This window comes from Dermochelys coriacea, chromosome 2, assembly GCF_009764565.3.
Source record: "Dermochelys coriacea isolate rDerCor1 chromosome 2, rDerCor1.pri.v4, whole genome shotgun sequence".
NCBI lineage: Eukaryota > Metazoa > Chordata > Testudines > Dermochelyidae > Dermochelys > Dermochelys coriacea.
In genome coordinates this window covers 123,182,118-123,207,582 of record NC_050069.1, presented here as the reverse complement: position 1 = coordinate 123,207,582, position 25,465 = coordinate 123,182,118, and the positions used below count along the sequence as shown (strand labels likewise).

The 25,465-nt window shown below is 38.6% G+C and overlaps 1 protein-coding gene across 1 annotated transcript in view; it reads left to right on the top strand.

The window, feature by feature from the left end:
* The first annotated feature begins 19,602 nt into the window (after positions 1-19,602).
* Positions 19,603-25,465, top strand: part of MYLK4 (myosin light chain kinase family member 4) — a 38,302-nt gene continuing 32,439 nt past the window's right edge. The window contains 1 exon segment of the mRNA XM_038391377.2: positions 19,603-20,301. Within this exon segment, the coding sequence (XP_038247305.1) occupies positions 19,639-20,301 (663 nt within the window). The 5' untranslated portion in view covers positions 19,603-19,638.

Here is a 25,465-nt window from a genome sequence, read left to right as displayed (position 1 = left end):
CCATATTAATGCTAAATCATCTATATTAAAGCTAATATAATTAACAGACTAATCAGAAAAGAAATTAGGTATTATAGCTGACAACCAGGTCAAAGCAAGAGTATTGTGCGAAATGGACTTGACTTTGCAAAAGAAGTGGATTCTGCAGGTTAGTGAAATGAAAATGAAAGATGTAACTTTAGTTACAAGATTCATTTGATAGGGTAAAACCTTTAGTTACTTTGACTCCTCTCATGTGGCTGCTCCTTAGAAGTAACGGCCAATCTCCTACTAACCTGTCATACAACCTGACATATACCAAAGTCTATTTCAACATGATTGTTGCTAACAGCATTTCCCTGTCCTGCATCAATGGGATTTTTTTTTAAACATGTGCTAACAGAAATTGTGCCAAATACTATCCTTACCCCCATCCCTCAACAAATCTGTAGTCTTACTGATTCAACCAAAATTAGTCTTGTTAAACCAGCCAGTATAGAAGAGCTAAATGGTGTTACAAAGTCCTGGCTCTCCCCCAAGATTTGCGCTAGAGCCTGGTTTCAAAACCTCCTAGCTGTGGAAATGTGTTTTGGTATATAGTCCATATAGAGAAACAATTTTGGGAAGATTAGGACAAATTTTAACACCAAAGTAAGTGATTTCCTGCATATTTGAAATGGAAAGTGTTGAAACTGAGATGGATTAGGTCTTGTGGATACATCCATTGCTTGCCATTTATTTAAGTTAATGTGAAAACCAGAGATCTCTCCAAAAATGTCACCTACACTCAATAATGATGGAATTGATGATGATGGATTCTTCAATAGTACAACGTCATAAGCATATCAACTGATTTTGTATTCTTCCCTGTTTATTGTCCCATCCACAATGGTTGAGAGTTTGTGTATGTGTATTGCCAGTGATTCAAGAGACAGATTAAAAAGGAGGGGTGACAGGATACCCCTGTCATGTCTTCTTTCTAGTTGAAATGCAGGAGAAAAAATATCCATTCGTTAATAGTGAAGTAAGGGGACAGTTGTATGATACATTGATCCAATTCAGGAATATTGGTTCCAATCCAAATTTTTCTTAGGATAGCCATGAGATAAGGTTATTCAACCCTATCAAAGGTCTTCTCTGCATCTAGATATAAGGCTGTGGAGGGAATATCTGACTTCTGATGTTGCTGGATCAAGTGAGAGATTTCCCTTCTATTATCAGCAGTCAATCCATCCTTTCATGAGGATACCACTCCCATCTTCTTGTAAGGAAGAAATATAATTGCTGGATAATTCCATCTTAAGCATTCGGGCGAGTCGTTTACCTGCTTTATATTCCCATTCATAATATCTTTGACCCTGTTGAGTGTAAATTAGATTTGGCTGGTTAAGCATTCAGTACATCTATATTTGGAGTTGATTAGAGAATGTAGGAAGTTTTCATCATTTGGGTCAGTCTTGTGTGTTCTCTCCAAGTCATGTTTACTTAGCCAGATAGTTTAGTAACTTGTCTTTCTCTCTTCTTTTGGGGGGCACACTTTATGTATTCATCCCTTACAGTAGCTTTAAGAGCTTCCCAAAAGATGGTATATTTTCTCGGATGAAGTTAGAGATGACTGACTCAACTGTGCAACAAAATTTTGCATCTTTTGGTAGCAGTGTGTTCAGCGGCCACCTATATATTAAAACAAATTTCCAATGAAATACCCACACCCTTAAGGAAAAATCTAATATTTGCATCTACACGGGGCATACTGCAATGTATTAAGATTATTACAGCATCCAATTTTACTGATTCTTCTCTCATACCATCATGGGATAACCCAGTCCTCAGGCTCAAGGCCAACTCCACGCTTAAGACAATTTGGATAGAAAAAAGGATTAACAAAATTTAAAGAGATAATACAATGATAGACTGGCCTCCTTCAATTACATGTGTAACGAATACCAGCTACCACCATCTCACAATTCCTTCTTTCAGTGACTACACTCAAGGCTTGATGCCCAGATGGGGGACAGCTGGTCTGTGTCAACTCATTCTCCTCTAGAATAACACGTTAAAAAACATGGAAACAAAAGTCACTATGTAGGAATTATTAATAGGGGCTTAATGCTTTGCAGTACCCTCTCAATCTTGGTCTCAAAGAAAAATCTATACCACAAACATTTAAAGCAACCGTCCCTTTTTGCTTCCTAAAAAAAATTAATAATCTGGCTTCACGTGAAAGATACTTCAAGTTCTTTATCCTTGCAGTTCTTCCAGAACAAGACATTAAAGAGGTACTACTGGACTCCAGAGCATTTGTTAAAGGCTAGATGGGCAACACACTGAGTGTTGGAGAGACAAACAGCCACATGCCAACCTTTCCCACATTCTCTGTACCTGTCAAAAATGCATATGTTCTGGAACATGACATTCAGTGCTCTCTCCACAACTGTAATGCCACTATTTTCCCTTCTCTAAACTTATGTATTTTAGGTGTGCTGGAATTACGAGTTAACATTAAGAAATGGATTGCAGTAACTATTCTAGTGGCCAAAAAGAGAGATTTCTGAGAAAATGGAAATCTGCAGTTTCTCCCTCATACGCAGACTGACTGACTGAGCTCTCTGCTACTGCATACTGGAAAAAATGACTCACAGAAACGTGGAAAAAATAGGAGGATGTCTGGTCACACAATAAAACCTTTCAGAGTAGCAGCCGTGTTAGTCTGTATTCGCAAAAAGAAAAGGAGGACTTGTGGCACCTAAGATGCTACAAGTACTTCTTTTCTTTTTAATAAAACCTCTGCAATTTAGTATATGTTAGTCTCTGTTACTCATAGTCTATGTGCTTACTTATTTATTTATTTAGTCACTATAATAATTAATGCCTTGTATTACCTTTACAAATTCAGTTCCCACCCCCAACCCCCCAGGTTTTGCAAATAATGACTGCTGAACTTTATTATTTATATGCTCTATCCACTTTGTGGAAGATGTATTATGTAATTATGTAAAATGCATATTTGTATTTATATGCGGTTGGTTTTGTTATATGCTTATATTTTATATAAAATAAAATAAAAAATCCTTCTGGCTTACCAAACTGTGCTGGAACCCAATTTAATCACATCTGAATTTTAAACCATGTTGAAGTTTTCAATTAAAAATCCTATGTAGCAGAGACTAAAGCATGGGTGTGAACTCATAACTTCTATAATCATTTTAGATATGGACACAAAATGTTTTACAAACATAATGGCTGATTCTCCTCCTTACACCAGTTTTACACCCATGTAACTCTGCTCATTGTGGATAGTTCTGTGAAAACAACCGCTCAATCTGCAGCAGCAGTTAAAAAAAGCTAACAATGTCGGGAACCATTAGGAAAGTGATAGAATATTAAACAGAAAATATCATAATGTCACTATATAAATCCATGATACACCCACACCTTGAATACTGCGTGTGGTTCTGGTCGCCCCATCCCAACGAAGATATATTAGAATTGGAAAAGGCACAGAGAAGGGCAACAAGAATGATTAGAGGTATAGAACAGCCTCCATACAAAGAGAGATTAAAAAGACTCAGACTGTTCAGTTTACACAGCACACACTTAACCTCTGAAACTCATTGCCATGGGATACTGGGAAGGCCAAACAAGAGAATCGGGCAGTAATGTCAGTGGGGCCTATCTCTCTGCTTCTTTTCCTCCCAAACAAGGACTTGTGTCTGTGAACCCAAAGAGCAGTTACATTTTGTAAAGTGAAAAGACGTTATGAATCTTTCTCCAGAAGGGACTGTTACGATCATCTATTCTGACCTTCTTTATTACACAGGCTATAGAATTTCACCCAGTGATTCCTGCACCGAGTCCAACAACTTGTGGTCGAATTAGACCAAGTAATGTTATTTTAGTTCTACAAATAGAAGAAGAGAGCAGATGGGGATAGGTCAGGGAAGGGCGAAGAGGGCCTCTGAGGTAAGAAGAGAGTCTGTTTCATAACAAGATGTTGCTCTTCTCATGTTTCCCAATCTCAAGAGTAGTCACTGGACATTCGGGCATCTAAAATTAGTCTTTCATTAACATCTATACAACAGACATTTAAAGCAACTTTAAGTTTACTCTTTTTGCTTCCTAAAAAAAATTAATAAGCAAAGTTAACCAGCCTACACTGCACATTCAGAGTTTCTCTTATTCCTGCTGTTTTTGAAATTGTAGTTTCATATTTTTGGGAGGGGGTTACAAAAGAAACAGGATGGTCAGTGTTGTCAGATGTATGATGCTGCAGGAGCCTTAATCTTTTCTATTTCTTGTCTTAACTGTGCAAATATACGGTTAGATTGTGGCTAGCCTTGTGCTGACGCACAGGGAGGGAGCAGGTGCAAGAAACCTAGTCATAATCACAGTCTTTACACTTCCTAAGTCAGAGGATTGATTGGTGCAGGTGCCAATAGCAGCAATATTCCTCCTAGATGGGGCAAGGAGGAAAAGGGAAAGGAGAGGTTGAGGCCATAGCCCCAGATCCCTTCTGACTGGCCACAGGAGAGTGTGGGGCAGAACTAAGGCACACATGTTGCCCCCTTTCCAAGGGGGTGACAGGTGCCATTCTGCTCAAAGTCATGCAGCACGGCTGAATGCGTTATGCCAGAGGTATTAATATATGCATTTGGATTCTGATCCAATGTACATAAGAACATACTATTTTTTCCACAATCTCCCATCAGTGCAGAAGATGGCTGATGAATGAGACAGAGTCATGAAATTAATGAAGCTGTTGATTGTTGGGCTCTTGTCTCCTCTGTTGCCAAAGCTGGCAGATGTGTAGTGCGTGAGGTAGAGGCTTGCAGGAACAGAAAGAATGGTCTTGTAATTAAGGAATTTAATTGGAAATTGGAAGAGATGGTTCTCCTCCTACTCAGCCACAGACTTATGATGTTAGGCAAATCAATTGGGCCACCATGTCCAGAGGTGTCCACTAATGGTCTGTTCTTTATTTGCTGCATGTGTCTCAAGTTGGTCAGCCAATTGTTGACACCCAGGCTTAGAGGACACTCTTGAAAATTTCAGCCTTAATCTCTGTGCCTCAGTTCCCTATCAATAATAACACTTCTCTGCCTCACAAAGATACTACAGTGCTGAATACAATAACTCCCATGGGAGTTAGGCCCATAGGCACTTTAGGCATTTATCTGTATTTTAAGTGTCCAAATATCTTTACAAAGCTGGTCCTAAATGATGTTTGACTCATTAACCTTTTGAAAATGGGACTTAGACATTTAAGTCACTTTTGAAAACTTTATCCTACATCATAATTCAGATGCACTAGAGAACAGAATTAAGCAATTTTAAATCTGAATATTCCTGACTTGAATACTTGGCTTTGCAAACTTAACATTCTTTTAATGTAGATTTTTGATATGGAATACAAAATACAGCACCTTTTTTCAGAAATCCGCTTTACAAAGATGGGTGAGCATTCTTACTCCCCACTTTTTTTTTAACATAAATAAGGAAATGGAGGCACAGGCAGTTTAAGTAATTTGCCAAGGTCACTCATGTAGTCAGTGGCTGAGTTAGGGTAGCGCCTGCATCTCCTGAATGCCAGTGCCTGCTTTAACCATGAGACCACACTGTCTTCCTAATAGACTTGGCCTATTTGCCAGAGCATATGGCTTTGGTCCTATATTATTGTATTGTATTGTATTATAGTATATTTTATATTTATTTGGTCCTATTGTATGTGCTATTTTGAATTCTATGGAAGAATGATGACCTCACATTATCTGAAAGAGAAAATGGAGAGGCTCTTCCTTAGTTCCATGGGGTTAATAGCTGTTGGGTATAGGCAGTAATATGGGACTAATAGGAAGTACTGTTTATAGGCAGTACCATGGGATGGATAGGCAATGCTCCTATGTAGGCACTGGCATATCTCTAATAAGACACTTCCTCTTATTAAATATTTCCACAATTAAAAAAAAAAGGGGGGGGGAGAATATGCAGATTTCCTCACTGCAACATGAAGGAATAAGCAAGCTCTGTTTTCCTTTTGCTTTGGATGAGTTGGATTCATTTAGCTAGGTGTACTTTATTGTTTGTTTGAGCCACAAACGTATCTAGGCTTATACTTCTATGAATTCTTTAAAAAGTAACTTCCAGCTGGGAGAAACTATCGGTTTCAGCTTGGCCAAAGAAATGACCCTTTTTGCTGCTGAAGGTTGTGTAGGTTACCTCTTGGTATGTTTATGTGCATCCTGAAGAGTAATGTACGAGAGAAACAATCTCTCTGTTTTTGGGACTGTAATGAAGCATTGTGGTCTTCAGGTCATTGGGCTCACACTGTTCCTACATGCACCTCTGCCAGCAACTGCCTCGGAGCACTATTAGGAAGTGGAATCACAACCCATTTTGCCCTGGACTGGGTACCTACACTGCTGCTTCGCTCCTCACTCAGTATCCCTTAAGTTTAGATAGTGTTTGGGTTCATTAGGCTGCACAGTAAATTTCAGTTTTCTTAAACAAATGCAAAAGACAGGACACAATAAAGAAAAGAAATAGTAAATAAAAAATACCAAGAATTGGAAATAAACACATCTATTTGAACATGATCGAAAGCTCGGCTGGAGGAGGGGGTCCAAGGCCTGCATTACAAAATATTGCAGGAATTACATACTGCATGGCACAGTTACATCTCTCCAAAAGGCTATTTCCTAATGCCAGTGAGTCTGCCAGTGAAGGGTCTCATCATACCTCAAGGAAGGCCTATATGGTGTCCAAGTTTTTTTTCCATGTAAACCAGGAGCCACCATTCATACACTCCTATTTCTATTTATGTACATATGACTGTTTCCATAGCTCAGTAAACTACTGTGCAGTGACATCATTGTTCTTGAGTAAAAATAATACTAATATAGTTGATTTCTTCCTGTTACTCTCCTATCTTTGTTAAGTTAAATTTCATATATACTGCTGCCCTCTCATACAAGTTTATCTTAACTGGTCTTTCAATGCAATGAATATCAATGAATATCAATGTATGCTTTAATAAAAAGGGTTTATGCTGACTAGGTTTGACCTAAATAGGTAGTCTTCATTTGAAAACTTATTATCTGGTTGATTGCCCAAAACACCATCTTGAGAAATTGTTTCAATACTATGGAAATAGTAAAAGCTGCCTTCTTTCCATGCAGAACACAAATATAGAAATTAAATAATAAATGACAAACAAAAAGCTACATAAAAAATGAACATTGCAAAGACAAGCTCTCAAATGTTAGGAAATGCCAGAACTAAGATTGCCTGTGCCAGAATTAAAATGGTCTGTGCAACCTTAATACACCTGTTTATGCTTAGGAATAATGATACAGTCTTTAATTTCATGATCACATACTGTTTTTCCACAGGACCCTGCCTCATTCAGTGTGCAGGATTGGTTGTGCTCCCTGAATGAGCAGCTATTAAATACATTGTTTATTTCCTCACTATTCACTGTGTGGCCCAATGCCTTTTTTACTGTACAGCACTCAGACCAATTCTTCGACCCTCTGCATTCTAGGCAGGCTGCTTCCTCCTTTTCTTTCAGGGTGCCTACGCACCATAAGAGAGAGCACAGAAGAAAAATAGTCTTCTGCTCTTAGTTTTTGTGCCTGGTGCCACAGCAGTCCCTGGCAGTTGGAAGGAGCAAATTATGGGGAAAGTCCTGCCCAGCCCCTGTTGTCCAGGGATGGAACATGCTCTGCGCAGATGGAATATTCAGAGAATGTAGCTGCCAAACTCTAACAATAGAAAGAGCACATGGAAACAGATTTTCAAAAACTCATCAATTTCCCAAACTTAGGTGATTTTTTTTTATGGAAATGGCATAATGGTGACACCTCCCCCCCCCTTACCAAATTTTAAGTTCTTCCTCCAAACCATGGAGATGCTAGAGCATCTCAATGAAATCATGGTAAGAATTTTTTTAACAATGTTTTTTTATCCAGGCTTTTTGTCAGAAATGGTGGAGACCTTTTAGCTGAAACTTCCATCAGAGGCAGATAGCCAATATAGGGACTTTCAGCATGAACATTTAAAGTTCTTGTAAAGTTATAGGTGACTGAAAAGAGATCACTAGCTAAGATTTATATAGCAAGTACAATTCATAGTGGACAGACTGTTTCGCAGGCACAAAATTGAATTTGTGGGATTTTCTGACTGGAAAATCTTGCTGCTTTATGGATCTGAACCAGGAAAATAGGTATTTTACTATTAATTAAAATAAAGTGTACAGAATGTGGACAGTTATATTTTTCTTTCCATGCCTGAAAAAAATGCAGCCATTGTAGTAAATAAGAGCTGAGTGCTCAGCAAAAATGAAAATCAGATCATTTTTATTTAGGAGTATAAATATGAATTTGGTTGCCTAACTTGATGCACCCAAGTTTGAACATTGTGGCCTAAGGTCTTTTAAAGGAAACAAAGAAATTGCTACTCTGAAACTTGATTGGTGGGAAATCAGGTTTATACTATATTTTACTTTAGGATGTGAGAAATGGAATCCACTATTAGTTCCAAAGTACAAATTATTTGGTGAGAATAATCATGATATAATTTGGGAATTATGAGTGTGTGACTATTTGGACACCAGCCCCTCCTAGAGTACTTGAAGTTGAAAGTTATTAGAAAGGTAGATTCCTTAAGATTTGCTATTGAGCCTTGCATTTCATGTGCAACCTAGCAATCTCAGTAGTTTGAGCACTGAGCACCTGTTCCTCAAACTGGTTGTTATAACTAATTAGGCAGGCATAATGGTTGTTAACAGGTGGGATTTTCAAAAACAACTCGCACTCCTAAATCAGTTAGGCGCTTTTGAATATCTCACCTAACGTTTTTTGCTATGTTTCAGAGTAGCAGCCGTGTTAGTCTGTATTCACAAAAAGAAAAGGAGTACTTGTGGCACCTTAGAGACTAACAAATTTATTTGAGCATAAGCTTTTGTGAGCTACAGCTCACTTCATCGGATGCATTTGTTAGTCTCTAAGGTGCCACAAGTACTCCTTTTCATTTTTTGCTGTAACTCTTTTAACTAACAACTGCCAATTTCTTTCCTGCCTCTTCCCTGATTCCTCATTTCCTTGACAGTTAGGCCCCCCGGAATGAAACAGCAGGGATGATTCTACGAAGAATCTAATTTATTAACTTAAATTGCATGAAGTAGCAACAGAACATTTTTCTCCCTTATGGAAGCCTCAGGTGAATTTAAGCATTAGAGTATCTTTCAAAGTTCTGGAACATAGCAGGTCTCCTCCTGGACCTCACAAGTTAGCTCAGAGTCTCCATTAGGAATTCAAAAGATGCCACTAGTTTTGGTTATTCTAAAGGAAGCTGCTGACATTGATAATTTCCCAAGTGTCTTTGAAGTGGGGTTCTTTGGTGCAGATAACATTTGCAATTTTGTGGCCTGCCATCTGGAGCCATCGTTTAGTTGGAGTATGCAGTGGTTAAAGTAGATAAAAACAGAGGATGGTAGTTATGATGTGTCTCAAAGTTGAGAAGTTATTAAATAGCATCATCTTGTGTTGATGGGATGCACCATGTGAAAGATAATGGGGACCAAAGGAGAAATTTATCTGAATGGAATTTCTGTCCCCAAACACCAAGCCCATAGCCAGCCAAGTAAGAATATATGTGTGCATCTGTTGTGCATAGAATTGAGGAGGAGGGTTTCTGGTGAGCCCTTACCTCACTCCCATAAATACCAGCATTTGGAATTGACCAGGACCAAGGGAACTCGTTGAAATATTTGATGCAATTTCCTGAATTTGAGGACATTTTTATATAGCTCACACTCCTCCTCCTTCTGCTGAATAAATCTACTCCTCCAGAGGCAAGTTATGTTTTATTAAAATAACAAATATAAATCAGCCTAAAGCTTGACTTTCCCCAGACATGAAGAAGAGCTCTGTGTGGCTCAAAAGCATGTCTTTCTCACTAACAGAAGTTGGCCCAATAAAAGATATTGTCTCACCCACTTTGTCTCTCTAATATCCTGGGGCTGACATAGCTACCACTACGTTACATACAAATATATACCAAAGCCACCAAAATCAGCAGCCATCTCAATATAAAAGTATATCAGGCTATCCTTCTCCTATCTCTAAAAATAACCGACCCCTCTTCATCCACCACCCTACACAATCATGTTCTTTGACATCTATATTAAATATGAATGTGCCATTTATTGCAGTATTTTGGTACTAGACTTTCTACACAAAGAAGTGGTGAGTTATGGTAGTTAGGTCTTGCCTACACACAGCTTTTGCACTGATTTAACTAAATTGTTAGAAAAAACTATTTTCTTAAGTTGGCGCAACCCCTTACTATGTCTGCACTCATAATGGTATAAAGGTATTTGTATCGGAATAGGTTCTTTCAGTAAATTAACAATCCCGCAGTGCAGTTGCAGAATTAATGCATTCCCATTTTTGGTCCAACATACAAATTTTAAAATGTGGGTATATCGCTACAGTGCAGATGGGGGCAATTCATCTCTTTAAAATATGTTATGAATACATTGGCAAAAACGGTCACTGTGGAGAACTCTTTTAATTAACACCTGATATTTGCTTTTTTTATTTTTAACTTCACCCTTCTTCCATATTCCCATAACATGAGTTTTATAACAAGCAGAGAAGGTTCTACCCAAAATGAAAAGAACTAATACAGAGTTTACTAGAAGAGCACTAGTCCCCTCTAGTTGCATGGCATTGTATTGCCACAGAGATACCTCTGCTAGTCTAGGTATTCTATCTCTATAGTATTTTCACAGTTATAGAAGATACTGGAGGAGCTCTCAGTGAATGCAAAATTAACTGTTTGTTTTATAAAGCCAGCTGGACACAGATTGATAGCCTGAAACAGATTGAGGTTCTGCCTAGCTCTGTATCTCCCTCACTTGTTAAGATTGCCTGTGGTGTAAAAGGTCATCACACAGTGTCAATAAATTCTGACGTGGGCTGCGCAGTTATGGACTGGAGAGTGGAGTCATTTTGAAAATGAATGAAAAACTCAGTGTTGATATTCATCAATATATTTCTGTTGGAAGAGCTGTTATGTTACTTTGTAAAAGTGTTACATCCCAAAAGGCTAAGTGGCAGTTTTGGAACTCTTCTCCACAGCTGTTTTAAAGGAATTTTCATCAGTACAATTTTCCCTTCCCACTGAAATCACATTCACTGTGTTTTTAGGGTGTTCTGAGGGAGTGAATAGAGTTACTTACATCCCATTTTCCATATAACCATTTCTGATGACAGTCCCTTTTAAGTTTTTCAGGCTATCCATCCTGCATTAATATTTTTTTTTGTAAGAAAAGGTCTTTCGTGGTTTATAAATTTTTAATACAGGATGCTAACTGCCAGAAAAGTTTTGGAAGGCAACCAAAGATTTTAACCAGTCTCCCTAGCAGTTGAAATGAGGTACAACATTGGTGCACCTGGAGACAGTGCTGCTTTCATTCCTCCATTTCAGAACTATGACACCTTTGGCTTTAGCCTCAGAAAGTCAGGAATTTTCCTTTAAACTGGCTTCCTGGAAATAGAGTTCTATGCTATTAATGGGTAATTTATCACACTATATTCCTCAGCCTTGAGAAAATCTTTATTTTTTTTAAATGGGTGAAAAAACAGGGACTACTAAGCAGAGGTAAGAATCTTCAGATGGGGTCTGACATCTCGGGCGGCTGGGGACATCATTAGTGGAGGCTAACCAGCAATAAAGAAGTCACTGACTTTGCCATTTATGCTTTAATATCAGACATTAGATTATTTCTGTGCATAAGACTGCTGATTAGGGGCGTGATGTTACAATCCTTACTCAACCTTTGCAGCATTTCCTCACACAAAGAGTTCCATTTACAGCAGTGTAGTCACCTAATGTGAGTTCTATTTGAACTGAGTAAATATTACTTGGTGTGACTGCAGTGATATTCACCTGAGTAAATGCTACTCATTATGAGTTAGGTTTGTAGGATCAGACCATACAAGATTATATTCTTAGGATATCTTCTTAGTCAATGTCTTCCATTATTGTATTCTGGGAGCCAAGCATTTTCCAGAGTGAGATGTGCATTATGGCAAGCATCTTTTTGTAAAAAGTTATATGTTAAAAGCCTTTGGAGGGTTTCAGAAGATGCTTTATAACAAGTGCAGCCTTACAGGAAGGTCCTCTACATGTCTTATAATGATGTGTCTTTGTATTTGCCTTTTCAAGGTAATTTGATTCAATAAAGACACAAAAGTTTGGAGAGACCGAGCCAGTTACATTGAGAATGGTTACCAGACACTATTTCATGTTTATTGAGGCTGTATGACATGTAGGGACTTTTCAGTTAAAAAAAACAAAACAACCTCCTCCAGTCATTAGGTAGTTTCTACAGATTCATCAGAGCACTCTATTGATGATCATCTTTTAGTTTGTTTCAGGCACTTACTGTTGTGATTTATCACTAGGGGCATCTATAGAATACCTTGTTGCCAGAGAGATTATGGAAAGGGAGGTCAGAATTCATAATTAACAGTTAATAAAGAAGTTGTATGCAGAGAGCCCTGTGGGGCTATAAATTCCCTAGTCATACCTCATGAAGCTCAGTGCCAAAATTTTCTTGCTATATGCTCCTAACTTATGTGAGGCAGTTTCCTTTTCAAACCCTAGGTGGAGTTCCAGATGAGTTTTCTGGGTGGAACCCATGGGATCCATAAACATATGTCACATATGACACAGTATGTCACTTACTTTTAGGTATACGATTATTTCAGTCGCTTACATTGAGATACTGTATGTAACTATTGGTCTTTGAAATGAGTTGATGTGGATAAACCCCTTGATCCATGTTGATCTGTTTTTGTTGTTGTTGTTTGATTTTGGGGCGGGGGGGTGGTGAGAATGTTGCTGAAATCTGTGAACTTTCAGGAAACAGCATGACTTTCTGAATTGGCTTCATAGCTTTCATGCTTTCTTTCTAGTCTTTCAGTTTCTGTAAGTTTTTATATTGTTCAGGGAGCCATTGCCATATATTAGAGCAGGAGCAGACATGCTTTAACCAAATCTATCTTTATGACACTACTGTATATAGTAGTCTCTCAGCTCCTGCTCCAGCATATACAAATTTATATTTTTGGATAATGGATCTCTTATACCAAAAAGCTCAAATGCATTTCTCATTTGAGACTCTAGAGTTCTCTATAACAAATTCAGGAAGTATATGAGGGACTTTTTCAGTGATGTCTTTCTTTTGCATAAGGATAAAAGAAAACAGTTTTCTTTGTAAATTACCTATAAAATCTGTGACTGAGGAAAAAATGCCAGGGACATAAATTATACAAGTTACACAGATATGGCTTCTAATGTTATAGATGTTAATATAATTTCTTTGCAAAAAACCCCCCCAACAACCCCTCCCCCCAAAACCTGCAAAATGTACAGTACTTTCTCTATTAGAAAATGATAAAGGTAAAAAAAAGACTTTCTAATTATAATATTTTTTATTATTTATAAAAGTTATTTATACAGACTGATGAATTTGTACAGCACTTTATAAAGATAGATTGAGATATGTTCCCTGTCCTGAATAGTTTGTAACCGAGGCTTCACAAAATGGACAAACAGAAGCCAAGACACAGGGTAAGAGCTGGAGGGAGAGAGGTAGTAGGGATTGCTGAAATAATTGGATTTTAAAGAGAGAGGAGGAATACTCTTTCAGGTATATAGGGCAGCATGATAAAAGGCATAGAACTGACTATGGGACAATGAGACAAAAAGAGCAGTAGGATGGAAGGCTTGGGAAGAGTAAGGGGAAGTCAGCAGAAACTGAGAACAGAGTTGTATATGAAGGCAGGATTATGAAGAGCTTAGTATGAATCCTTAAAAATATAAATCACATTTTCATTTTTTGTCATTAAAAATGAATATTTGGAAAATTTTGACCTGCTCTAGCAAATAGTAATATATGTATGTGCATATGTATCTAAATGTACACTATATGTACTACAACCAACCAAAGCTATTATATGCGTTATACTAGTTTAGAAACTTTAGCTGCTGTGCAGTATTTTTTTTTTTTTTTTTTTTTTTTTTTTTGTTGTTAAAAGGTGCATATTTTCCCCTGGGGTTCTCCCTAATAATCTTAATAGTAACTGTGAACTGTAAACCTGATCTCCTGCTATTGAAGTCAATGGGAGTAGGATCAGGCCCTATCTACCTACAGTGTGAGTTTCACAAAATAATGCCTATCTACACAAGTGAGGTTTGTTGCTGCTACTTCTTTCTGAGGTGTGGAAGGTGGAGGTCACAGTGGCCTGGGGCTGGTAAGCCAAAGCTACTTGCACTTGTGTTATTTTTCTTAATATACACCCCTCCAAAACTGATCCATGCCAGAACTTAGAAACAGAAATGTCAGAAGGATTTGTGTTGCTTGCACAGATGACTAAGCAATGACTGGAATGTGCGGTGTGCACCATACACGTGCTGCAAACTCATGAGTGGCAGGTGTTGGTGTTTTGTTTGGGGAGGGTGGGAAAAATAAATCCTCTTTAAAAAAAAAAAAAAAGGAAAGAGAACAGTAAAATATTGCGCTGGATATGGAAACTTTGGAGACATATTGTGTAAAACAATTTGGTATTGATGACAAGGCATTTTGCTTTATGTATGATAAAGTATAGAGACAGCAGTCTTTCATTAATTATAACATAACCCAACGCTTGGCTTACAGCCAGAGAAAATTGGAATCAGACTCCACTACTCAAACATTTCCACTTGAGCTCTTGTTTATGATGTTTGGTGCCAGCAGCCATAAATTTATGAGGTGCTCTGTCTAGGCTTGTAATGAATAGGAAATGTGAAATAACTAATCTGAAAGGACATGGGGAGGAGGGGAACCCCCTTTGGAATTGTGCCTTTAGAAGAAAACAAGATAATGCCAGGAAGTTGGCATCTCAGTCGTGCCACCAAAGGGCTAGGCAATCACTGAAGATGAAGTGAATGGCTTGTTTAGAAGAAAATGTTCTCTAGCTTTCTACTTGCTGATAGATCCTCACGCTAGAAATGCAAAAAACAGATATTTTCCCATTTTACTGACTGGTAACTCTTGCAGCTTCTCAGGATTTACTGAGATATCAGTATTTTTCTAACTACTTTGAGCCTGATCAAAATCCCATTGGCTCAATAAAAAAGACTCCCATTGTGTTCAACTGGCTTTGGATCAGACCCCATCAGAGTTGGGAGGGAGCATCTCTGAAGCTGAGATTGAATGTTTAGAAGCAGATGGATACATTGATAACCACACCTGCTGTGGCATATTGAATCATGTAGACTAATTTTTCCAAAATAATAGCCACAAAATTTCCGTTGAAATGAATTAACAACCTGATTTTGACAGGAGTTTGAGTGAGTTCAAGGGCATGAACAAAATCATAACTCTAGCTTTCTAACCAGTCCATTCAGACACCTCCTTCTGTTATGCTCAGCTCCTTTTATCTGTGCTTGAAGAATTTGTCCCTAAATGTATATCCATTCCACAAGTACATTTGGGGACGAACTTATTCTAAATACAAAATTATCACTTCCTTTAAAAACCTGTTTTGTCCTATTCACACCATCTGCTTGTTGGCACATACTGGCTGGACAGTAAAATATAGAAAGTTACAAGTACTTTTGTACTAAAAAAAAAGGAGGAGGAAAAACCTACCCCCTGCTTCCAACTCCATATGAGTTTTTTATATTTCTTTTAAAATTTGTATGCGACTTCTCTACTCACCTGCAAAATTATATATGCAACTTTAAAGCCAGTTTTGACCCCTTTGTAAAAGATCCTTTGTGTCAGTGCAGAAACAAAGATTGGAGGAAATGCAGGGGTATCTTGGGGGTAAACTTCTAATACATAAAAGTCCTTTAAAAGAATGCAGCATCAGTAGACCACCAAATACAGATAGTCTTCTAAAAATATTTTTATTTCTTATTAAATACTGTGAATTTTGACAGGTAATTAACACTAAGTTATTTAGCATAGGTGTTTCTGTTATTCTGTGGAAAATCTCCCAATGTTCACTAGCCTTCTGGCCAACACTGTCACCATATGGTATGGTGGCTGAGTGTTAATATTCTGAGCTATAATATAAAACACATGGGAAATGGTGGCTTGCTCAAAACCTGCAGAAAGGTTTCTTTTTACATATTCATATGGGTGAGTTTCTTTGTTTCAACATCCATAAAACACAACCACTGCCAAAGTTGAAACAGTTAATCTCTTATAGGCTGGTTAGAAACTTGTCTACAGAACAAATGTATATGCTTTTTTCACTAGAGCACTGTATCACCTAGAGCTCATGAAAAGATGGCAGAAAGATATGGGTTTGCCATTTTTTTCATCAACATGCAACATTTTATTGAAAATATTCATTGAAATTTCACAATGCAGAACATTTAAACATGTCATATCATTAAACCTAAGTTTAGGAAATCGGAGAAAAAAGGTGATCGTGAGTCAAATTCTGCTCTTTGCCTGCAGTATGGAAGACAACAGTTATTGGGGTTACTTTGGATGAAAACAGGTGTAAATAAGAGTAAAAATTTGGTCTCTTTTTTAAAGCTAGTTTTTTTAATCAATATTTAATGGGAAAGAGAAATCCAAAAAGCAGCAATGCTGAAAGAGACTTAGGGCGGATAGCGCAATGTGTTAAGGTAGCAACAAAGATCACTGTAATTTTGGGCTGCATCCTTTGGTGCATTACTTCTCAGGACAGGGAGGCCCTTCTCTCTATGGCTGCAGTGCAATCTGGAACATTGCATTCAGTTCTGAGCATCTCCTTATCAGAAGGATATTGACAAATGGTTGCAGGTTAGGTAAGAGTGATCAAAATATCTGAGATTGGCGATGTGTTGATTGTAAGGATTGGTTTATGAGAACAGAATGAAAGAATTAAATGTGCACAGAATAGCTAAGCAAAGACTCAGAATGCAGGGTGAAACAGCCTACAAATACTGAAGGATGTAAACACCCGGGATGGAAATTCATTCTGTATCGTAATAAAGTCAGTTATAGCTGGGAGTAATAGGATTAAATTAAGAAAGAGCTTGTAAAGCACTTTGAGAGCTGCTGATTAAAAGTGCTATATAAGAGCTAGGTATTATTATTATATTTATTATTATTCTATTAATAGAGTGCATTGATGTAAGTGCTTGGGGAGAAACTTTCTAATTTTTGGTGATAGAGTTACAATAATAATCCATATAATAGTGCTGTAAAGGAAAATAGTGCCCCCAGGAACTTAAAATTTATATAAGTTCATCAAATTGGCTTATTAGTGTGTTTGTGCTGCTAAGTTTTTAAACATACATACTACGCTGATTTTATTAAAGTACTCAGTAAACGACCGTTTTGATGTATTTCTCATGACATTTCCCTGGGTAAGTGTTATGAGAGATTTAAATGTTTAGTACGTGTGGCTTATCGTATAGGTTAGACTTTAGATTTACTATCAGTGTAGCTGATCCCTCTTTTTATCATTTCCCTGCTCCCGCAAAAGAACATCCATTTTAAAGAAGAACCTCATGATTGACATGCTTTGACTGAGACGTCCACCACAGCCATCCTGGCTGGATGGGTGATGACATATAATGAACCATTGGTCTTTTGTGTGCAGAAGGAAAAAGCTCCAAAGTTAGAATTGTGAACTTCTGCACAGACATTACAGCTGAGATGAATGGCTCTGCAAATCTGGCCATTTTGCAGATGGTGCAAACACCTCTTCTGGAATTTTGTAACTAACAGGGGCTTCCGCAGATGTGTAACTGTCAAGAGAATTTAGTTTATGTTTCTAGCAGAGATGAATGGAAGAACACTAGGGGCCTTAAACATAACTGTTCCTTACTGGAATGCTCCATGATGCTCTTTGTTTCAGCATTCTTTTTAGTGATGTCTAGTTTATTATTCTTTCCATGAAATAGGGATCCCTAAACTCTCTTTTTCTACCCACTTGCCTGCTTTTAAATCATTGTGTCTTTTAAATCAATGCAGTGATGGTACTGTTAACCGTAACATATGATTGCAATCTCTCAGTAATATCTGCTGTGTAAAGAGGAGATCTTAATCCAAGTTTCAGGGTCATGCCTGGGCTCACTTCACGTTTCAGTCAGGGTGACAAGCTGCTGTCACGAGGGGGCTAATATATCTTGGAACCTTTCTTAAAAACATATGATAACCTGAAAGCAAGTAAAAGCTCCTGAATCAATTTTCAGTGCATTATCAACACTAAGTGTATGTTAATTCTTAAATGACTAAATTAGGTTTCAGTGGAAAGCTTTTAAAAATCCATTTGTGAGTGGTTATGAGAGAGCGAGCTCAGACAATTAAAAATGGAGAACATTTTAAACACTACAGGCAGAAAACAATGCTACCTAATTATTCCTCACCATCCCCATTTAACATATGTGAAAACTGAGGCAAGGAAAGGAAAGGAAAGGAAATTATTTACCCATATCACAAAATAAGGCCTAGATCCTGCAGGTTGATCGATGGAGGCAGCAAGAGGTCTGCCAACAAAGTCCCTTTGACTTCACATTAGTAGTGTAGCTAAACTGGGATTGGAACCCCAACCTGGGTTAATTCCTCTAGCCAATATACATAGCTGAACAGGGGATTCCAGACTCCCAGTCGTGATTCTTCCTCTAGACCCCACACTGACTTTATAAAAAAGTGAAATCCCTCAGGAAAACATTTGTGACAGTAATATAATGACTGGTTTTAAGGGAGCCGTTTTCAAGTAGGCAATAAAAAGAATGGAACTAGAAATCATTTCTAGTGAACTTCATTTTCTGAATTTTGTAGTCAGATCATTGTAAATGATAAGAGGCTTCATTGGTGTTAAATTTAACTACACTGGATAACACACACGATTAAACTAAAGCTCTGGTTATGGGGGGAAAGATTTAGATTTTAGATTTTGGATTGCCTGTGTCTGATTTGTTGTGGTGATTGCCCAATTTAAAAAAAAAGGCTGTGGCTTTCTATAGTGTCTGCATACCAGTGTCTCTCTCACGTTCTCCTATGTATTTTTTGTATATCACATCTCTCTCTCTTGCTCTTTAATGCTGCCTTTGATAAGAGGTTTCTCAAGCAACTGCAGGTTTGAATCTGAACAATTTACATTAAGCTGTAAAAATTTCAAGAGCCCAAATTTAGCTTCCCCTTAAGGGCCCCTATTCTCTTCAGAACAGAGATCACATTGCATACTGGATGCATGTTTCTGACAAGTAGTAACTCTACTGCTAGTGTCTTTACCCATAGTGGCTTCTCAGATATCTTGTAGCCTTTACACTGTCAAATTCCATTCCCTTCTCCCCACAGGTTTACGTCATTGAGCAGAGTGCATTTAGGTTGCTCAGCAAATGTCTGTCTCTATATCCATTTCATTTTAAAACAAGTTAAAAAAATGAACAGGAGTGTGTTTTCCTTTCTAAGTAATTCAGCTGTCTCATTACTTTGTGATAGTAAAATGTATTTGGATGTTTTTCAAATAGCTTGAGCCTGATTTGCCAAACCCGGGTTTTGTGTCTGAGAAGACTGGATGTGGAGCTTTCTGAGCAGATATTGGCCTTAAATAGCTGACCATCAGAGTATTTTCTTCCCCTAACTAGACCAGCATAATGACCACCTCCAGTAGGACGAATGCTGCTACATCCAGGGTAAACTCCTTGGTCAAAATATTTGATCCGAGTGCTTTACAAAACCAGGGGCTTGCTAATGAAGTGGAAACCATGCAAATTCCTCTTGCTGCAAGCAAACATGTCAGCTCCTCTGAAAGTTTTAACACCTTGGATGTGAAGTTTGCCTCCCTTGGTCAGAAAATAGACAAGTTGTTGACTGTGCAGGACAATGTCCTTCAGACGTTAAACAGTGTTTCCCAGGAAATATGTTGCATTGAAAAAGACATTGAGATATTAAAGGCAAAAGCAACTGAACCTGGACCCACCACAGAAACAAGTGAAAAGCTAAATAACTCTGAAATGAAGGGGCTGTGCATAGAAATGACCAATACCCTTTCTGACATGAACAAGAGTGCAGAACAGCAAGCTAAAAGATTAGATGGAATGGAACAAATAGTGGTGGGGTTACAGGAGCTTATACAGTTTGTGGCTGAGAAGTTTAAAATGTGTAAAATCACTGATTTAATTCTCAAAAACAAAGCTCCTCCTAAGCTTGTCAAGGTTGGTGGTTACTTAAAGAAATATAAGGTTGGAAACAATTTCAGAATGCAGACTTTCTCAGACAAAAGGGATATGGGCACGTCCAGCAACAGAAACGAAAAGGTGAGCCCAGGTTTGCTTTTCATTTTTCTGAGGACCATTGAATTGCATGGTTGTATTTTGCTTTGTGCTCGGTATTTTAATTTATTTCGCCTTAACACAACCAAACCTGTATGCTTTAATATTGAATTGTATTAGAGAAAACTGGGCAACTTTTAATGAAAATGAGTCAGAAAATCTAGTCGATGGTAACTGCGGTCATTTTCTGTAATGCTCTATTTACAGTTTCCTTGTGTTAAAAAACATAGTTAGGGGCCCAATTCTGCTCCTACTGAAGTCAATTCAAACTTGATATTGATTTCAATGGAAGCAGGATCTGGCCATGGATTTTGCTATGATATTCTCTGGGTTTATAATTATTTGGGAAAAGCAGTTCAATGAAGATCTTATGTGGCCTCATTCAAAGCTCATTGAAGTTGATGGAAAAACTCTCACTTGCTTCAGTGAGCTTGAGATCAGTCCCATACAAGTCACTTCATTACATGTATTTTGCTGCAGTACTTATACACTCCTGCTGACTTCCAGGGGAGTTTTACCTGAATAAGAATTTCAGGTCTTGGCTCTAAGAAGGTTAAGTTCACTGTAAATGGAACTTCAGTTTGTATAAAATCCCCTGAAATAAAACTTTTCACTCCGCTTCACTGGAAATGGAGCTTTGCAAGGTTTTCCATGAGCCTGATCTAAAGCCCATTGGAATCTATGAAACAACGTCCATTAACACTAATGGGCTTTGGATCACTCCTGTAAGCTTGTTTCATTGTGCTTAGATCTGGTAACATTGATATTAGCCTCTTAAGTTTAGATGATTTATAAAATTGTTCTGACAGGTATTTTCAACATTAACTACAATAAAATGAATTAAAATGGGTGTTCCCAAATCCTTTGCTGCTTTATTTTTCATTTTGTTTAAAGGTGTAAAACTTTTTAGGGTTTCATACATTAGAAGACCCATTCTTCAATATCACAAGCTTTTTAGCAAAGGAAAAAAATGTGTGAAGTTATTAACAGGAAGTGGTGCTACTTGTATTGAGAAGTTTCCACATTACTTCAGAATGTCCCCTGAATGGCTAACCAGATGCCTGGCTATCTTTAAACAGCTCTACTTCCTAGTTAGATAAGTAGTGCTAGAGCCAACATATGTAACTTAGTAGAGGCTAATGGAATCCGAATAGCAACAGAGGAACAACTCATAAAGCTCTTTCTTCCAGTCAGTTAGTCCAATTCTCCCATGTGTCTTGTACAAACTTGTTTTCAGAACATAACAGGATGGAAAAACTACTGCTGTATAAAACAATGAAACGACAAATGATATTTTTACAGGCAGGATCTTTTTGACTGTCAGATTGGACTGACCTCATTAAATAAAGAAATTCTAATAAACGAAAAAGGCTTTCACCTTGGTACTGTCACCTCCATTAATGAGTTGTAGGCTGGTGGAGTGGAAAAAATGTTACTTATTTATAGTATCCAAGTTTTATTTTAATTTTTTTTTTAATGTGTAAAACACCCGTGATACAAAGCTAGACACATGGAGCCTGATTGTTCTCAAACTAGTGTAAACCAAGAGTAAAACTGCATAGATGCCAGTGGAATTACACACTTATGTAAAATTGTTGTAAGAAAGAACAGAATCAGGCCCATGATGCCAATGAAATGTGGTAATACCCTAGCGCCCAGTCAGAATCAGGGTGCCAGATGCTGTAGAAATATAGAGTAAGAGAAAGGATGAGAGAGTAGTGGCCTTTATTGATGAATTTATGGAGGCATGCCAGGCATAAGGGAGAGCCTGGAAGACGGCCCAGAGATGGGTGTGAGAGAAGATGACAAGTGGGCAAGCGAGACCAGCATCCTTGGCAGATTGAGCGACACAAAGACGCTGGAAAGAGATGGAAAGACGCAAAGAGAAAAGGGACAACACGTAGAAGAGGAAGAGTTGCTAAGGGCCTTTAAGGGGTGGAAAAGAAGCTTGAATTGGATGCAGTAAGGTGGGGGAGCCAGTAAAGGGATCCAGTGAGCAGAGTGATGTAGTCAGAGTGAGGACTAGGAAGATAAGCCAGGGTTTCAATGTAGGTTTCAGAGTAGCAGCCGTGTTAGTCTGTATTCGCAAAAAGAAAAGGAGTACCCGTGGCACCTTAGAGACTAACAAATTTATTAGAGCATAAGCTTTCGTGAGCTACAGCTCACTTCAATGTAGTGGATGGGGCAAGGAGTATGTTAGGGAGAACAGACAGGAGGAGGTTATGAGGGCCTGAATAAGAGCATTAGCTGTGTGGAGAAAAAGAGGAAAAAAAAAGCTTGGTCTCTTAAAATGTTATGGGGGAGGAGTGGAAGTATTTGGACATTGTCTGGGTATGTGAGACAAGAGAGAGGGAGGAGTCAAAGATAACCTCCCCGGCTATAGGCCTGAGAACAGGGTGGATGCGCAAGAAGCTTGGAAGGAAAGATTAGTTCTATTTTGGCCATGCTAAGTTGAAGTTGCTGGTGAGACACTCAGAAGATGCCACAAGGACAGGCTGAAATTTTAGGAACACTGAAAATTCACAATAGGCTAAGTCCTGGAGCCTTTACTCAGACTTTTGTCACTCCCTCTCAGGCAGAAGTATCTGTTTTGTTTGCCCCACCATAACCAGAGGAAGGAGACTGGGGGGAGGCAGAGGGGTAAGACCACCCCACCATCACTATTTCACTCCCAAGTATTTAAGAGAAGTCCCTGCTTGGAAGAGATTCTACTCCTGCTCCAACAAAGCCTTCTCAATGAGCATCATCCCCAGCTCACAGCTGCACCTTTTACCCAATATCAGTCAACAGCACTTCCCCTTGCCGGAAGGGGAAGGAGCAAAAAGTCAAATAACTCTTTGTGCCATCAGCCTCTCCCTGTCCACCAAGCACCACCTCCTTCCCTCGCTCCCACATTTAGTCTTCAGACTGACTCACTGACATTAATTGGCATCAATAGGGGTTTGTCTAGAGTAAGGACTGGGTAAGCACCTCTAGATTTGCTCTGTTGATATTATTACATTTAATATCTTTCGTTTATCTATCTATCTATGCTTGTCGCTACCTTACTCTCTGTATGTGCATGATTTATTATAAAAGGATCATCATGTGAAATTATCAAACAATCCAGTGAACAATAGCGGAACTTAATACACACACATATTCGTCCCAGACTTTTAATTTAGCTCTCTGCTAAGTATAGTGGGACTTAGTAAAAGATCCTTCAGCTGGGTTTTTACATTTCTTTTGCTGAGCCTGTTGCTTTAGGGCTGCCATTTACTGATTTTGGGGGCAAATAGTATCTTCTCTCCCCTAGAGAGGACAACAGTGTGTTTGCTGCAGCATTACTGGGAATGCTGGGTCCTGAGCATGCATTGTAGCAACACTGCTTGTCTCTTTGCCCATTGCATGTTGAGAATGGAGGCACAAGTTAGGTCTTAAAATGTTGTTGCAAAAACAAAGAGAAGATTTTCCAAAAACGAGGGGTGGTGAGGTGGGGAATTAAATAACTCCTTACACTCACACATGCCCACTGTTATGCCTTATGAAGATGTATCCATGAATATCTGTGGTATAGCAGCAGAGATATTATATGCATTCCAAGTGAAATTCAGCCCTTGGCAGAGGGCTTGTGTACTGTAGAGACCCTGCAGTTTCCCCTAAATGCAGGAATAGTCAAAGCAGCCAGGTGAGTGGCAGTGATGAGGTGTCTCTTTAGCCTGTTCTTCATCAGCTCTGAATAGTCCAGATTAGGCAGGCTGCACTGGTAATTGGACCAAGAAAGGCAAATCTTACATGGACCAACAAGTCAGAAGCCCCTCATTCTCAAACAGGCGGAACATTGTTTTACCAGAGCAATACATCACTTTTTCATGGTCCTCAGACCTTTTCCCTCTTCCAAAATGGCTGCAAATTGTACTTCTGCTCCCACTGAACCACCATGAACCGGAATAAACATTTACAAGCCCCTGGTAACCCAAACCACACTGGGGGCTGCAGTGACGTCCAAGCATTGACACAACCAGGTTCATTTTGAATGTAGACTTTTATAAACTTCTACGTGTGCGAGCCCATAGAAGATAGATAGATGAAAGCAGAGAACCCACTGCAAACTGAACTGGGCAGGGAACCCAAGATTCTAGTTACCATGAATTTGTTAGGTAACATATTAGCTTGTGAAAAAATGAACGTAGTGGTGAAATGCACTAATGGCTTGACATCACCAAGTGATAGTGGGGCTGCAGAGATGTGCCACTGCGTTTGTCAATAGGGATAAGGCTGAAGCATATAAGAGGAGAAAAAAGTCAGCAGAACTCAGACATAATTAGATACATATTATATTTCTAGGTCTATGATTTTAAATGAAATGGACAGGGAAAGAACTTGGATGCTACACTGATGGGGGCCATGTAGGAACCTAGATAAACAGACAGAGTGATAGAAATTATAGGAGAAAAATAATGAGCAAAGAAGTATCACCAGTGCTATGGTTTATGCTTTATTTTTCACAACATATCTAGATAGAAACACTCCTCTTGTCATTCATCATCTAATTTAATTCATGCCCTGATGGGCTGAAATTACCTGTAGGAAAAATAGATATATGCTCTCTACTCTTTGAGCAGAGGGGTAGAATTATCTTGAACAAAACAATAACTGTCTCGAAGATCCTTGGACAGGAAAATAGACAACTTGGTTATAGACACAAGCAAGTTATTCCTTTTCATGGAAGCAGACTAGGGGAATGAAAACTCCATGAGGGGAACTTCCTGGAGTTTTCTCAAAACTCTTCCTTCAGGGTTGGAGACGTCCCCTTTTTTCCACCACAAAAGTAGAGGATCCAGGCCAGAAGCTTCAGATCTGGCTGTGTCTCCACAGTAGCTTCAAGGCCCCTGGTGACATTGCTTGACTCCATGTCCTGAGGCCATCCTCAGAATCCCCCCTTAAAGTCTTCTTAGCATAGAAAATGGCTTGGTGGGAAATTTAATACAGACCCAGGCTGTATTAATTTTTCTGCTGAATCTCTACAGGTTGGTGGGAGGACAATGTGTGGCTCCTAACAGTTTCTCCATGCAACACACTGAGAATGAGTAAGCTGGTCTTTCATATGAGAAGAGATGGATCAAGGCTGGCCTTACCATGAGGCGAACTGAGGCGGCCGCCTCAGGCG